The sequence below is a fragment of the Acartia tonsa genome, chromosome 12, assembly GCF_053477335.1.
Source record: "Acartia tonsa isolate MP-2025a chromosome 12, ASM5347733v1, whole genome shotgun sequence".
Lineage (NCBI taxonomy): Eukaryota > Metazoa > Arthropoda > Copepoda > Calanoida > Acartiidae > Acartia > Acartia tonsa.
This window is the reverse complement of record NC_137271.1, coordinates 35,600,695-35,615,977: the sequence shown is the minus strand read 5'-3', so window position 1 is coordinate 35,615,977 and position 15,283 is coordinate 35,600,695. Positions and strand designations below refer to the sequence as shown.

General features: G+C 30.8%; 1 protein-coding gene across 2 annotated transcripts in view; it reads left to right on the top strand.

Annotated features, from left to right (window-relative positions):
- Positions 1 to 245: 245 nt before the first annotated feature.
- LOC145333062 (uncharacterized) overlaps positions 246 to 15,283 on the top strand; it is a 32,875-nt gene continuing 17,837 nt past the window's right edge. The window contains exons 1-11 of one of the 2 annotated variants that reach the window (XM_080178209.1): positions 246 to 333; positions 2,326 to 2,373; positions 2,617 to 2,689; positions 11,048 to 11,561; positions 12,019 to 12,131; positions 12,354 to 12,394; positions 12,594 to 12,664; positions 13,205 to 13,328; positions 13,489 to 13,556; positions 14,142 to 14,236; positions 14,705 to 14,817. In XM_080178209.1, coding sequence (XP_080034335.1) covers positions 254 to 333; positions 2,326 to 2,373; positions 2,617 to 2,689; positions 11,048 to 11,561; positions 12,019 to 12,131; positions 12,354 to 12,394; positions 12,594 to 12,664; positions 13,205 to 13,328; positions 13,489 to 13,556; positions 14,142 to 14,236; positions 14,705 to 14,817 — 1,340 coding nt within the window. In that variant the 5' untranslated portion in view covers positions 246 to 253. Of the gene's footprint in view, positions 334 to 2,325; positions 2,374 to 2,616; positions 2,690 to 11,047; positions 11,568 to 12,018; positions 12,132 to 12,353; positions 12,395 to 12,593; positions 12,665 to 13,204; positions 13,329 to 13,488; positions 13,557 to 14,141; positions 14,237 to 14,704; positions 14,818 to 15,283 lie in introns of both variants that reach the window. The other variant, XM_080178208.1, reaches the window with a different exon arrangement.

The following is a 15,283-nucleotide window of genomic DNA, read 5'->3' as shown; positions in this document are numbered from 1 at the left end:
AGCAAGGACGTACAAGCTTTAATTTTTTTATGTGGGGGGGAGTATTATTTAATCTCAAAAGGGTGGATTGGGTAAAATAGCGCCCTCTGAAAATCAAATGGGGAGGCTAGGGTAAAGCCAACTAAGGGTAATCCCTCACTTCTTGCAAAAAAGGGTCAATTTAAGGTTACCTACATTAACTCTGCAGAAAATGTATATATCGAGTCCCATTGTTTAAATCATTAAAATTAATCAATTTGGGTTTAGATTAAAAATGGTATCCCCCGGACCGCCGCCACCCTTACCGCCAAAACCACCAGATATTTCTCATATCTTTGATTTAGATAATTACAGGTACAATTTTAGTAGCGCAACTATTCTATAGTAAGTTGTTGTCCGTAAGTCCATCCGTCCGTTTCACCTTTACCAACAAAACCACCAGATAGTTCTCATATCTTTGACTTAGACAATTACAGGTACAAGTTAATTTATGACATATTAAAAAAACAGACAATCGTTTACCTTGATAACAATACACCAAATACCCCCCTTAAGCCAGATTGACGGGAGGACGGACAGAAAACTGAGTTATAGTTTAGAATTAATATTAACAAACCAACAACAAAAATTGTACATTTTAATGGATCTAGGATACACGTTCATGTAATTTAGTTTACTAATATGGACCTAATATATTGGTCAGTTTATTCATTTAGTAGATGGGGAGAGTATGGAGTGAATGGGGGATATCGTTATTTTAGCCAGCTGCGAGCATCAATTATAAAAAGTACATCAAAATATGGAGTAGCATCCAAGTAATAATAAATCGACTTGCATACAATAAGCATAAAAGTTACTAATCGAAATTCTAAATTACATCATAAATGTCAAACTGCAAAGATAAGTTGACAAATAAATGAAAAATGTTTCAGAGTTGCAAAAAAATGAACAGTTGGCTTTTACGCAGGGAAAAAGATATAGGACAATGGACTATGAATTAATGTAGATTAAATGATTTGTGTAGATGTTTGGATACTTTTGCTTTGTACAATCACTATAAAACCTTAATCCAATAGTTTTTAAGCCAACAAGTGTTAGAACGAAATTTTATACATTGAAAGGCTGAACTATTCATTATCCCCCCTCATCTTTAACTTTTCTTAATCACAATTTTTAGTAGCGAAGCTACTTTATAATTCACTTTGTCCGTCCGTCAGTCAGTCCGTCAGTCCGTAACGCTATGGGGGAAATGGGATTTACTCAGCTCCTATAAAAGATAGAATGCTGAAATTTTTTGACAACATTTCCATTATTAAGGAGCACAATTGACTATAAAACATCATTTGTGGTCGGACCGATTTTAGCAGGTTTTTATGTTTTTCACATTTTTCTCAATATCTTCAGTATTTATGGTCCGATTTTCAAAATTTTTTCAGTTACAGATATCAAAATTAAATTTTCTGTCGTTTAAAGAAACAATCATGAAGGCCAGACTGCCTTTTTAGCAGGTTTTAGGCTATTTTTATATTTTTCACATTTTTTTCCATATCTTTAGTGTATGGTCTGATTTTCAAAATTTTTTCAGTTATAGATATCAAAATTAAATTTCCCGTCTTTTAAAGAAGACAACCTTGACGGCCAGACTGCCTTTTCAGCAGGTTTTAGGCTGTTTTTTTATATTTTTAACATTTTTCTCCATATCTTCAGTGTTTATAGTCCGATTTTAAAAATTTTTTCAGTTGTAGATATCAAAATTAAATTTCCCGTCTTTAAAGGAAATAACCATGACGGCCAGACTGCCTTTTTGGCAGGTTTAGGCTATTTATAAATATATTCAACACTTTTTTCCATATCTTCAGTGTATATGGTCCGATTTTCCAAATTTTTAAAGTTTTTAAGGATTTAAAAATTAAATTTTTTGTCGTTTTAAGAAAACAACCATGGCGGCCAGACTGCCTTTTATCAGGTTTTGGGCTATTTTTATATGTTTTTCATATTTCCCAAGATCTTTGTTTATTTTGATCCAATTTTCAAACTTTAATGGGATATCAGTATCAAAATAATTTTTCCCATTGTTATGAGCATCTTTAATATAATTTACTTTGACTATCGTCATCATACAAAATAAAACAAGGTTTCATATTTATTTTATCCAATAAATCTATTCTTGATTTTAGTAAAAACATTATCTTGTTTTTTGGCAAAAAATTTTGGATGGTCTTATTGAATTTTATTAGTTAGCTCAAAAGTGGAAGTGTTATCAACCAATAGTTTTGATATACAGAAAAGTTATTTTTCTATCATATGTTGTCCTTTTTTAAAACTATTCATTCAATTTAATTTAAGATTTCAGAAATGGACTCTAACTCAACTAGAAGAAAGAAATCGTTTGAGGTACATTTTTGTTGTTATTTAGTATAGTACTTTCCAGTATGGCTTTGAAACCAATTAATATCCGCTTCGAATGCTAGGGGCTAACAAAACTGGTTGTAAAAATATAGTTTTACATTATAATATCCGCGGAAAGCTGTTTATGATACGATGCGATAAATAATTAGTATTGTTAAACAAACCAAAATTTTAATTTTTCTCAAATTTGTACATATTTTCTATAATACATTGATGATATTAATTAAGGGGTTTAAGCCGAAGTCCCACTCCGCCCCAACGGCCGCCTAAACCACTGAAACACCACCAGACTACATCTCAGGTAAATTTGTATAGTTGCTACGCTTTTATATTACGATAAATATTGCTACTTGGATCTAGATTTAAAAGCAAGGTATAATTGTGGTGTCTGGTATACTAATAAAGTCGTATGCCACTCAACTATCACACCTTCTGGAGAAAAGTGCAACAGTTTGAACACTGAAGGTTTGTACCAACCAATCAAAATAAATAAAAGACTTAAAGTTTTTTATCCAACTAAAGAGAGAACATGTTCATAAAACTTATATGATTGTTGGACGGTTTATTTGATTTTAAAAAGATTTTGTATTTTAGTATATACTAGCGGCTATGCCCTAGAGACCTCTAGGTTGTGGGAAAGAGTAGGTACTCTCCACCCCCCCCCCCCCCAAAAAAAAAAACAAAAACATGTGTTAATAGACCTTCCCAGAATTTGTAAGAAGCTACACTGTAAAGTATAATCATATCGATTCAGGAGTTAGCGCGATCATTCGGTACAAACAGACTGCAAGATTTACACTGACAGCTATCTTTATATTTTTAACCTTTTCTTCGCTTGGACATACCTTGATTATAGTGTAGCTGCGCCACCTAAGATTAGTGCTTCAATCTAGCCTGTGAAAAAATTCCCAGTCAGTTAAAATTTGTCTTACATCTATCAGAATTTACAATTCAGCTATTCCTAAAATTTTAAATATTTAGTGTAAATTTGTCAAAGAAAATCTTGAAAACAAGGATGATTACGTTTATTAGTAGCGCAACGATATATTTTTTGAAAACTATACTTTACTTTCTTAGGCATGAAGTGTTAATAAATTATTGAATATCACATTATTTCCAACTGTGAGCTTATAAATTTTTATCAAAAATCATCTATAAATTGAATCTGTAATTTCTAGAGAGAAAAAACATAAAAAAGTAAAAGTTAAGACAAACTTACTGGATTCTATAGTTTTAGAACAACTGCAATACTAGAAATGTTCCCGTTTACAAGATACTATGCATAGACATGAATCCTTATGCTAAAGTAACAGGATGTTTGTTTGTCTGTGTGTCTGTGTATCTGTTTGTCTGTGTATCTGTGTGTCTGTACCGAATAGACAGGAATACAGAATATAACAATAGTATAGAAATAATAAAGACTTTAAGAAAAGTAAAAATCATCTTTTTTATCTTATGTTTAATTTTGTATTTTACTAAAATCATGTTGAACAACAATTTCTAGTATTTTTTTTCTCTTTTACATGCGAATAAGTGTGTCTGTAGGTTTGTTTGAATGTTGTAGTTTCCAAGAAGGAAGGCACATCTAAATTTATTTTAAAAATTTCAAATTAATCTGTGTTTTGTATTTGTCGCTTCTGTTTAATTTGTATAAACCACTTTTTAAGCCAATTTAAGCATAAAAGTCTATCTTAATTATTTGAGTTTTCAATTTTTAGATTTGGAACTGCCGAACCAGTGGTTCCGAAAAAGATTGAAATAATCCACCTAAGTAGGTTTGAAAAATGATAATATAAATTATCTACATCCACGAAATATTTCCCACAAATGAAAATTTCGAAAATTTTAAATTGACAATCTGTTTCATAGGCAAGTAGCAAACTACCATGAATTTTGAGTTATATTTGAATTACGAAAAATGGCGGTTCTGTCAGCTTGAGCATGACCTATACCTAAATCCCTGAAATGTTTGCATCTATTTATTTTTTTTTAACAAAAACTAATGAAGTTATATGTCATTATGCCTACATCAACGAAATGAACAAAAATATGCATTTCATTTTTGTTCCTGGTAATACAAGTTTATATTCTTGTAACAAACAATACAAAAAATACAATTTTAAAGGATAGTGTAACGTCTCTGACATAGTGGCCATTTATAAAGGTGGCATATTTTACACTCATTTGATAATATAATTTTAGATAAACTTATAAAATATATTAAACTGCAGGGTAGGCAAAATTTGTATGTGGGTGATTTCTCTTAGGAGGGTGCCAAGGTGGTGTTAATCTCCCCCAGGCCTTATGAGAAGCTACACTGAAAAGGAGAATCTTATTAGTGGAGGGGTAAGCAAGATTCTTATGCACAGACAGACATCCTCTTACTTTTATATAAGTATTATACCCTACTAAAAATATTTCACGCCCTCATATAAGAATTACCTACTCTATCGAGATTTTGTACCCACCTAAAAAAAGCATGGACGTCCTTGACCAACAATCCCCTTCCTTCGTATAAGAATAACTATTTTAAAGTTTAAAAATTGAAAATTAATATTTAGAAACTCATTAGTCTCGACGTAATACGCAATTTTGGTGAATAATGAATTTTTGAATTAGCAAATTAAGTAGAAATTCCTTAAAGTCATTAGACCTAGCACAAAATATATCGAGGAACTAGAATCTTTATTGTTATTATTTTCGTCCTCAGATTTTTGTCAATTTTTCTCTTTTTCTTTCTTTGGCTTATTTCTCTTAAGAGGTACCCCCACTAAAAATACTGCTAAACCTTCCCAGGACCTATAGGAAGCTAAGATAAACTGTCAAGGAGAACCATATCGGTTCACCAGTTTGCTAGATCTTTTGGTACACATGGACTCTCTGTTAAGCTCATATTTTCCTCTCGCCAACTTACCCTTTCTTTTTATTTAATACTTATATTTACGGGAACTTTTGTTTCATGAAATCTTCCAATTTTTAACATTTACAAAACAGCCTGCTTTATTGCATTAAGATCCATGACAGATCTATATAAAAAATAAATGTCTATATATGAGCTCAAGTTTTCCAAGCGATAAATGTTTAAAATGTTAGTGCTCCAATAATCCGTAATAAACTCTCATTGACCAGAACGATAAGACCCATTATTTTACTGTATGAAGAATAAATTTATTTCTTTTATTTCAAGTTGCTATTTGAATTATATTGAAGTATTAAATTTCTATCCATAAAATCGAAAATCTAAATTTATAATATAGTAAATGAAAGAAAACTTAGTTTTAAAATAATTTGATACTAGCGATACGTGAGTAATGTGGTCAGATATTGAACTAAAATTGAACAGTTTACCAAACATTTTAACCCTTTCAGGACGATAATTTGAAATAAAAAATATTAAGATCCTAAAATAGTTTAAAGGAAGAAATCATCAGGGAGAAGATAATGGAAGAATAGGGTTAATATTCAGAATTCAGATAACCAAAAGAAAGTAAATAAAACATTGAATAAACCTAGCCAATAGCGAGATAAGTATAACGAGCCCAACTCTAGTACTTATATATTACTGAGCTTTGCTTTTTATGGATGTTTTTATACAATTACCTTGTTTGGAAAATGAAAGTCAAGTTAAGGTCAAGGGTAAACTGAAATAAACAATTACAAATCTAAATCTGATATTTGCAAGCCCTTGCAAATTATAGGAAAGTCAGATTTAATACAAATTAATATCTAAAACTTTGTAAACAGAAATAGCAAAATTTTTTTAAAATATGAGGCTAAAATCTTTATTGAAATTGACCCAGACGTAAGATGATTTACTCTTCTTATGGGATTAGATTTTCACCTTGATTTCTGATTAAAGGCTTAGGTGCCCTTCTCCTATTTGCTTAAATTTTATTTATTTTAATCTCTGATTAATCATTCACATAATTGACTTGCATAAAAAGATGATTTTAATGTTCCTTTTTTTACAATTATGCAGATTAAACGTGGATATTATAACAGGCAAAAAATTTGCGTCAATTTAGTTGCTGATATAGATATCGTTTATTGGGCAGTCTGTTCATCCAGCAGGAGGGAATGAGGTAAAGGGTTTGGAAGGGGGGAATCATTATTCTAGCACGCTGCAAGTTTAACTTTATTAAAGAGCATGAAAATCTGGTGTAAGATCCAGTTAATAATGTATCCACTTTTACAACATTACAATTATTTTTATGTTAAGCATTTATAAGTTTAAAGTTTATACAATTACATTCACTTATTGTGCATTTAATTATTGCTTCGCAAAGCCTTGCTATTGTTGTACGCAATCGTTCCTGTATACATATAAAATGACTAAAGAGCGAATTTGCTGAAAAAAATACATAACTGAAAGCTGAAACCGATTAGGTAATATGAGGCAATAATGTTTCACAAATAATTCAGAGTTCTCTTTTCAAATTTCTTGTTTTTAAAGAAAATAAATTTTTGTTATTTAAGAATATATAGCTTTGAAGAAAATCTTTTTTCAGTTTTGATTGTTGTCTTACTCTTAATTAATAAACTAATAATTTCTTTTAAAAGAAACTTTTATTTCAGAAAAAAACGACTTGAAATGAATAAAAAGAAATGTTTATTTTTTCAAATCTTTGCTAAAAGTTCAACTACCCGACTTTTTACCTACAATATCTATATGTCTTTTGCTCGGGGATACAGGGATATGACATTGAAAGATAAATTCATTCCCCCAAAATTATATGCATTCTAGTATGCCTTTGTTTATAAATCTTGAAGGGGAACATTGGGTTGTATATTAATACATTCACTATTGTCCCCTCCCTGCCTGATTTGTAATGCAAATTGTGAGGGGAATTTGTTGTTGTATGAAATACAAATTGAGTGGAGACATACAGAGAGATGTAGCGAAACTGCAGTATAATTATCCTTTTCTAGTTAACTATTTTCATAATGGAAAATAGATGCTTCAATATTGTACTTTTAGGAAAAACTTGCGGCTCTGCCCATAGCTCCTAGAATCTCTGTATTCAAAGGGGTCAGAGGAGTGCAGAAAAAAAGCAAAAACCTTTCCAAGGCTGAAATAAATCTAACAACAAAAACTATATTGAGCTTCCCTTAAAAGGAAAACTCATTCATTTTAATAGTTATTGATATCTTAAGCTTTAGAAAAAAACCTCACTACTGACTTGAAACCAGTTTTGAATTAAATCATACCAACCTGGTATATAAAGTATTTAGGTTTTTTGGTCTGTCCTTTAAGATCTCATTAACCACTGAATTGATTAAGTTCTCAACTTTTGGGTAGCCCTTAAAATGGTTTTAGGTTATTTATCTATTTGATAAAGATTAGAGCTCCACTCCATATGGACATGTTATTACTTATTTATTTGGCTATATTTCAATTGTAGAAACATTAGACAAAAAATAAACAAAAACAGATTTAAATTTAGTGGTAAAATAACAAGAATGATAACATTCATAAAAGCTCTAAATCAGACGACAAATTAACAATTGAATGTTATAAAACCATACAATTTATTAAGTTTTAATTGGAAGAGCAGAATTTTAACTAACAGTTATATTTAATAGAGGAATCACCATACAAAGTGCAAAAAAGAAGTAATGTTTAGGAAAAATACTGAAGAGCTCAGCCTTGTAGTGTATATTTAAATGGTTATTTTGAGGAAGGGGGTTGGCCAACCCCACTTTGATTTTAGATTTGTACAAAAAAGGTAAAAAATGTGTATCCTTTCCCTACCCAAAAACAGTTAAAAAAAACTTAACAGGGCCAATGAAAAGCATATCTGTAAAGGTAAACCATATCGGTCTGTCGGTCAGTGAAATTCTTCAATACAGACAAATACACACACACAAGAGGCATCCTGTTACATTTAAATAAGGATGTTTAGTTTTAGAGCAGCTTTGCTTGTAGTAGCATAAAAAGACATGTAATACAGTAGTGTGTACATTTAGAAAACAAATAAACAATTGTGTTGTGCTGATGGCTTTGCAAAAATATATTTTTGTCTGAACGGATATTGATAAAACCTAGATTTGTTCAGGCAGCTACAGGGCCCGATACATAGTTTTTCCCAAATTAATTCCTAGATTTTTAGGTTTTCTTGATTTTCTCTATTCCTATTAAGGTTTGATGGCTGAAATTATCAGGGATTCAATATGCTAATATTCAAAAAAATTTCATCGTGTTTCATTACCAATTTTCTATTAATTGCGATGCGAGATGGATGCCTAGATTTTTTAGAGATTTTCCTATTCTATCAAGTTTAATGTTTATTGTATGACACTGCTCTAAATTACATTTTTTTCTTAAAATCCCTTCATCATTTTTGAGCTTCGCTACTTATGGATGTTGTCATTCTTGTAAGTGTTGCACTAAATTATACTTTATTTAAAGTTTAACATTTTTGTATTGTCACAGTCTTTTTAAACACCAGAAATATAGAAATCAGGATAGAGATGCCTAATCTTCTTGGTCTGTATAAGTTTTCCAGCAAACTATAGAATAAATTTGGGTAAAATCGTTTTAGGTTTCCGCGGATATTAAAATGAAAAATTTAAAAGTTAAAACCAGTTTTGTTAGCCTTGGGGGACCTTTGGTCCCTTAGGTCTAAAAAACATAAGCTTTTTCATTATAATAATCGTGGAAAATTGTCTGTAATAAGATGTGAAACATAATTTTTAGTATGGCTGGTTCTAATCCAGCAGATGTTAATCAGTTTTCGTGGCCATACTAAAAAGGAATACTTATTTTATAAACTTTAAAAAGTTATTAGTCGAGTTCCGATTTAGAGTGCGTACCCTGTATGTGTTTATAGGTAAACATTACAAATCATTTATGGGCTTTTAGTTTCAGGTATAGTTACATATAAGTATTTCAAAAGAATTAAAATGAATTCTTTTAAAAATACTGGCTTGAAGAACATAACCTCCCCCTCCCCAGCTTTTAAAGTGTTTGTTTCTTTTATTTTAGGCTAGGTTAAGTTAGAGTTGATAAAATATGGCTGGATTTAATTACGTTTTGTTTCAAAATATCAAATAATTTATCCTTTTTATATTTATAATCGCTTGCATATTTTTAACGGGGAGGAAAAAGTCATAGATTATAAAATAAATTAGCCGGATGCAATCTCGGACATATGTGAAACTTAAAATGGAGACTGGTACAAATCTTGACGAAAAAAAATATACTATGTATAACATTTAGATATGGGACACAAAAATAAGACAAATAAGTTCATGGCCAAAATTGTTCTTGAACAAATGGACAGCTTAATTTGTTAATTTTTGCAGAATAAAAATGTAGATTTTCTTTTACAATCTGTGACATCAGAATTTAAATTCTAAGATTACAAATTATTTTTGTGAATTTTTTACTACATTCTTTTCGCATAACTTACTGTGTTATGAGTGGATTATAGTTTAATTAAGCAGCTTTCATACTATGATATTTATTCATTTTTGTTTTACTAGTACGTGGCTGTGTCTCTAGCATTAAGAGGCATTTAAAATTTAAGAATTTTAACTTTCATATTCAATTGTTTATGTAATTAGTGAGATCTTAACGGACAAGTAAAAACCTTTTAACTTTATTTCATGGATTTGAACAATTAAGCATTTGAATGGATTAAGCAAGGATAGAGCATATTTAATCCTTGAAGCCTCTTGGAAGGGAGGAAGGGTGGCTCCCGTGACATCAAAATTTTGTTCTTTTAATGTGAGGAGGGGAGTTGTATTTTGGTATCTAACTTGCTAAAATTTCGCAAGCTTAATTAAAAGCAAGGTGCGAGCAATAAATGTATAATCCAGACAACATCCTGGCCAAAGTTGAAAGGACCCTTTTTGTCTGCTAGCAAACTTCTTCGTGTTGTTGCAGGGACTGGGCTGTGTTTATATTTCTCCCATTATTAGCTGATTTCAAAGACAGGGTCTCCGACCTGTGGGCAGAGTTACATATAGCTCAAGCCCTTTATTACTATACTTTATTGGTTGAGATTTTTCCACAAAAAAAAAGCTTTGTTAGGTTTTCTGGCATCCTGTGGCCGTAAAGGTAGCACTATTCTAAAAAGTCATGTCCTATATGTGTATATGTGTATGATTATAAAGTAATAAAGTCTTTTACTTATAATTTTCTATCTTTTACAATATTTCAATTTTGGGGCTATCTGATATTATCCTTTACGATATTAAGATATCAAGTACACATAATTCCAGTAAATTCCCAACTATTCTTATCTTACTATTTTTGCAAAACTCATTAAAAACGTAATCATTGCCCAACAAAACTATAAACTCAAATATTTTAGATTTTAGGTAAAAAATGAAAGTGGCGCTTTCCCTCAAGTGGCTAGTCGAGCATATAACCCTCCCCCCTTATTTTTTGAAAAAAATCAAAATCTAGGGGAAGGGGGTAGTTTGTTTGTTTATTACTTTAGGTCAGGTTAGGTTAGGTTATATCAAGTACTAAGTAGCCTGCTAGTTTAGGGACCGTAGCTTAGTGTTATATCAGGGGGAGGGGGGGGGGGTCAGTACTCGATAATAACTTTAAGGGGAAAGCACCAAGAAAGAATAAGATCCAATCCTAGGTCTATAAAAATTCAACTTTTTCTTTAATAAAATTCTTATTTAATGCATTTTATTTATTAAGGTGAATTCACAGTATTTGAATGGGCTACCATCAACAATTCACTCAAAAGAATGTCGAAATTATACAAACTCATTAAACAGAAAAAGTCGACAGGACAAAAGTTTATCAAGAAATATTTCTACTGACAACAGCAAAGCTTTAAAAGAAGCATTTGCTAAATTTAATGGTGAACCGATAAAAAATAAAGTTAATGGAAAACATTTGGCGAAATCAAATTCATTAGATTTACAAAGTAACAAAAATTTTGATGATGTTAAAACTATTTTATTTCCGAAACATTGTACCATTACTTCAGACTTAGACTTAAAAAGTAAAGAGTCAGATTTTGGGCCTAAAATTAGTAAAATAAAATCCTCCAAAAGTTATACAGAAAATAGTGAATCATTCAAAAATCTAGAAGAAAGGCTTAAACCTGTAATAAATGATGATGATAGTGATGACAAATTTACAAATGGAGCTGTTAGAAAGAGCAAAGATTCAACTAAAATCAAATCAAAGGCATTGACAAATCAAGGTACAGGTAACCAGTTCTCATCCATACTGAAAAATCATTTATAACATCGTATTACAGACAGTTTTTTACGAATATTAAAATGAAAAATCATAAAATTAATACCAGTTTTTGTTAAATCGAGCCTTCGGCCCTCGGGCCTAAACAAAACTTGTTTTAATCTTTAAATTTAATTTTAAAAGATTTTCTGATTGTTAAAAAATAAGTTTTTTCTTGTTTATTACTTTATTTATTATGTAGCTTCTTGTAGGTCCAGGTATGTTTATGGGGAATGTAACCCCAATTTTTAAAAAAAATGTTAAGGAATGATCTACAACTGCCTACTTCACTTACCCTTACCTCAAATGCCCCCATATGCCTCTAAAGGCGTATCCGCTATTGTAGTGAATTCATTCCTTATCTATTTACTATTGCGATTATTACGTATTAAGTTTCTAATTTATATTGTTTTTATTTGAAGTATCAGAGAGCAATAAAACAGCAACAGCTGATCTTGGTGAAACTGACCGCCCAAAGTCAGCCGAGCATCAAGTTAAAAAATCCGCAATTACAAGTCAACAAGAAATTACTGAGGTAATTCGTTGGGGATACAGGTATGGGATAATGGGACATGAATGAATACCTCTAAAGGAAATTAAAAGCGAGGTAACTATATAAGTCTTTTCCTACATCGGTCGGCTATATTCTGTCTTGACTGTAAGAGGGAAGCAGGAGTATTAAAGAGAATAAGTAATTGATATAATAAGAAATTTTGTTTAGAAAAAACAAAAAAGATAAATTATTTATTTCTTTTAGCTGCCAGTTTATTCAAAGTGCAAGATAAATACTTCAACAAGGTAACTATTTCTAAACATATTACATTTTTTAAAAATAAGTACGGGCTATTTTTCATAAACCATGCGATGGGCCCCAACCCTGTGGGTCCATAACCCAGGTGGGCTACCCAGTAGTCAAAATAACCTACCAGATCTAAAGTAGTAAAGTTAATACTTGTGCTATATAATTTCATTGATTTATTTTTACAAATTACCTTAGACTCTCAACAACTCCACATAAGCGATTGTTAAGAAAATCACCAACCACAAAAAGTTTCTTTTTAAAAACAGGTATAGATATATTTAATAAAATATAATTTTTTAACATAAATTTGAAGAATGATAAACAATTACCCAGTTAATATTATTGAACATATTTGATAAATATATCTTTCTTTATCAAAGAATCTCGCTAACACTACTAAACCGATACAGTTCTCCTTTACAATGAAGATTTTTATGGGTTCAAAAACTTGTATAACTATTTTTAGTGAGGAATTCTCATTCGCGCTAGAAAAAATACCCTACCCAAAGAATAGTTTTTTCCTTTTAAAAACTAAAATGAAAGTGGAGGATTATTTTCTAATGCATTTAATGCTTATAGTAGTTATTCGTCGCGTCGTATTATAGACAGCTTTCTTCTGATGTTAAATTAAAAAATTTTAAGATTAAAACCAGGTTTTATAAATTGAATAAACTTGTATTTATTCTATGATTTTATTTTGATATTATTTTAAGATTTTAGTATGCCTGAGAACTGGTTCTAATCCAGAGGATATTAATCGGATTCAAAGCCATTATGGATATATAATTCTTATTTTTTAATTTCAGAAGATACTCTAGACTATGCAACAATAGTACCATTACCAAAATTAGACGATAATTCAACTAAGAGGAAAGATTTTAAGAGTAGAAAGGCGTGCAGTCTTGATCGGACTTTTAGCAAAAATGGCAGGTAATCAAATACTTAGAAGTATATTCTCATTTTTTGTGAAGATGGGGGAGATTATTATTTTAGACAGCTACAAGTTTTACTTTATTAGAGTACATGATAATCGGATGTAAGATCCAAGTAAAAATATCCCCATTAATTGAAAAAAAATCTTTCTTTTTAGGGGTAAATTACCTGAGTATTCAGTAAATCTGTCAACTAATTCAAAACTAATTATTAGAGATATTTCAGGTTATTCAATTTGTTAAATTGTTTTTTAGTATTAATTTAATTTTATATAACTCACTTTATCCGTCTGTCTCTAAGACTATAAGGAGACCCCGCCCCCCCCCCCCACTCAAACATTCCTTTTTGTTTAGAGACAAATTACGATTTTTATGGTAAGGTTGGTTATTTTTCTAGGGGATATGGTGTTGCAACCCCATGCCTAATATACTTTAAAAACCTTCCCTAGAATAATGTAAAACTTAAAACGCTCGGCCTAGCAGCCGTTTACGTGATTTTAGTTGACATGCATACATATGGACTGTATCAAACTTTTGAATAATGATGTAATAGTTATTTCTCGCATCGTATTATAAACGGCTTTCCGCGGATATAGAATGTACAATTATGAGATTAAAACTAGCTTTTTTAGCCCCGAGGTGCCGAAGGCACCAGCTAAAAAACTGGTTTTAATCTTATGATTGTACATTTTTATATTCGTAGAAAGGTGGATATAATACGGTGCTAGACATAGTTTTTTCGTATGGATGAGAACCGGTTCCTATCCACCGGATTCGAATGACTACGAGAAAATATTTTATACATATTCAGGTTCAGATACAAGTTCATCTACGCTATGTGATTCCTCTGATACCCTGTATCATAATAATTATCTTACTACTGTGCTAGAGAGTAATAATATTCAGGTGATTACTCTGAAACATCATAATAATTATTTTACTTCTTTACTAGTTAATACGCCTTTAGTGACTCTGAAAGGAAGAGCCGACCCTTAACTTTATATTTTAGTTTGAAAAAAAAAAAAATTAAGGGAGGTTTTTTTCCCGAATAGATTTACCCTCCCTTAATGTAGTTTATAAACCTTCCCTAGACCTATAAGATGTTTCATCGTAAAAGAGTGCCATGTTAGTCTAGCGGATGGCAATATCCTTTGACAGGCAGACAGTCTGTTACTTTAAAGAAGAATAGAATTCAGGAAAAATTAATGACATAATTTTAGCCCTAGTAGGGGACTCAAACACTATTTCCCAGTATGTTATAGCCATAGAAGTTTTTCAAATCTTAACTGAAACCAACTACAATAAGCTTAAAAAACGTTATTTTTAAAAAATCGTCTAAATGCGAGGACTAATAATTATCTCCTTATATACTAGGATATGCTACCAACAACCACAGAAACTTTGAAACCCAGCAAGAAGGGAAAACCATTTGTCCAGAAGTCCCATTCTTTTGATGATTACACCTCACATCCGTGTGCAAATGACAGGTAAACTTACAGATGTGCCTTCACTCCCGCATATGCTTCAAATTATCAGAATAACTTATTATGACAACAGCACAAAGTCATTAATACCCATCATTGAATACATACTATAATTCATTTGCTTAAGTGTGTTTTTGCGAATAAAAGAACACCATACAGATTTGATAGTGACTGTATACTTAACAACAAGATCAAACTATTTGGACTAATTTTTAAAAAAATTTCAAATCATCTTACTTTTTGACAGGATAATAATTTTCACTTTAGTAATATTTATACATCAAACCTTTCTTTTCTCAAAGGCAATAAACAAACCGTCCATCTTTAAAAATTCTACCTAAATGTACCTAAAAGTAGATGAATCATATAAATTGATTTCAAGGTGCTTTAACACAAAGGGCATGTTGAGAACTAAGAATCCTACCCCTCTCTTTTTTTTGAAATATATTTAAGATAAGGGGGGTGTGGG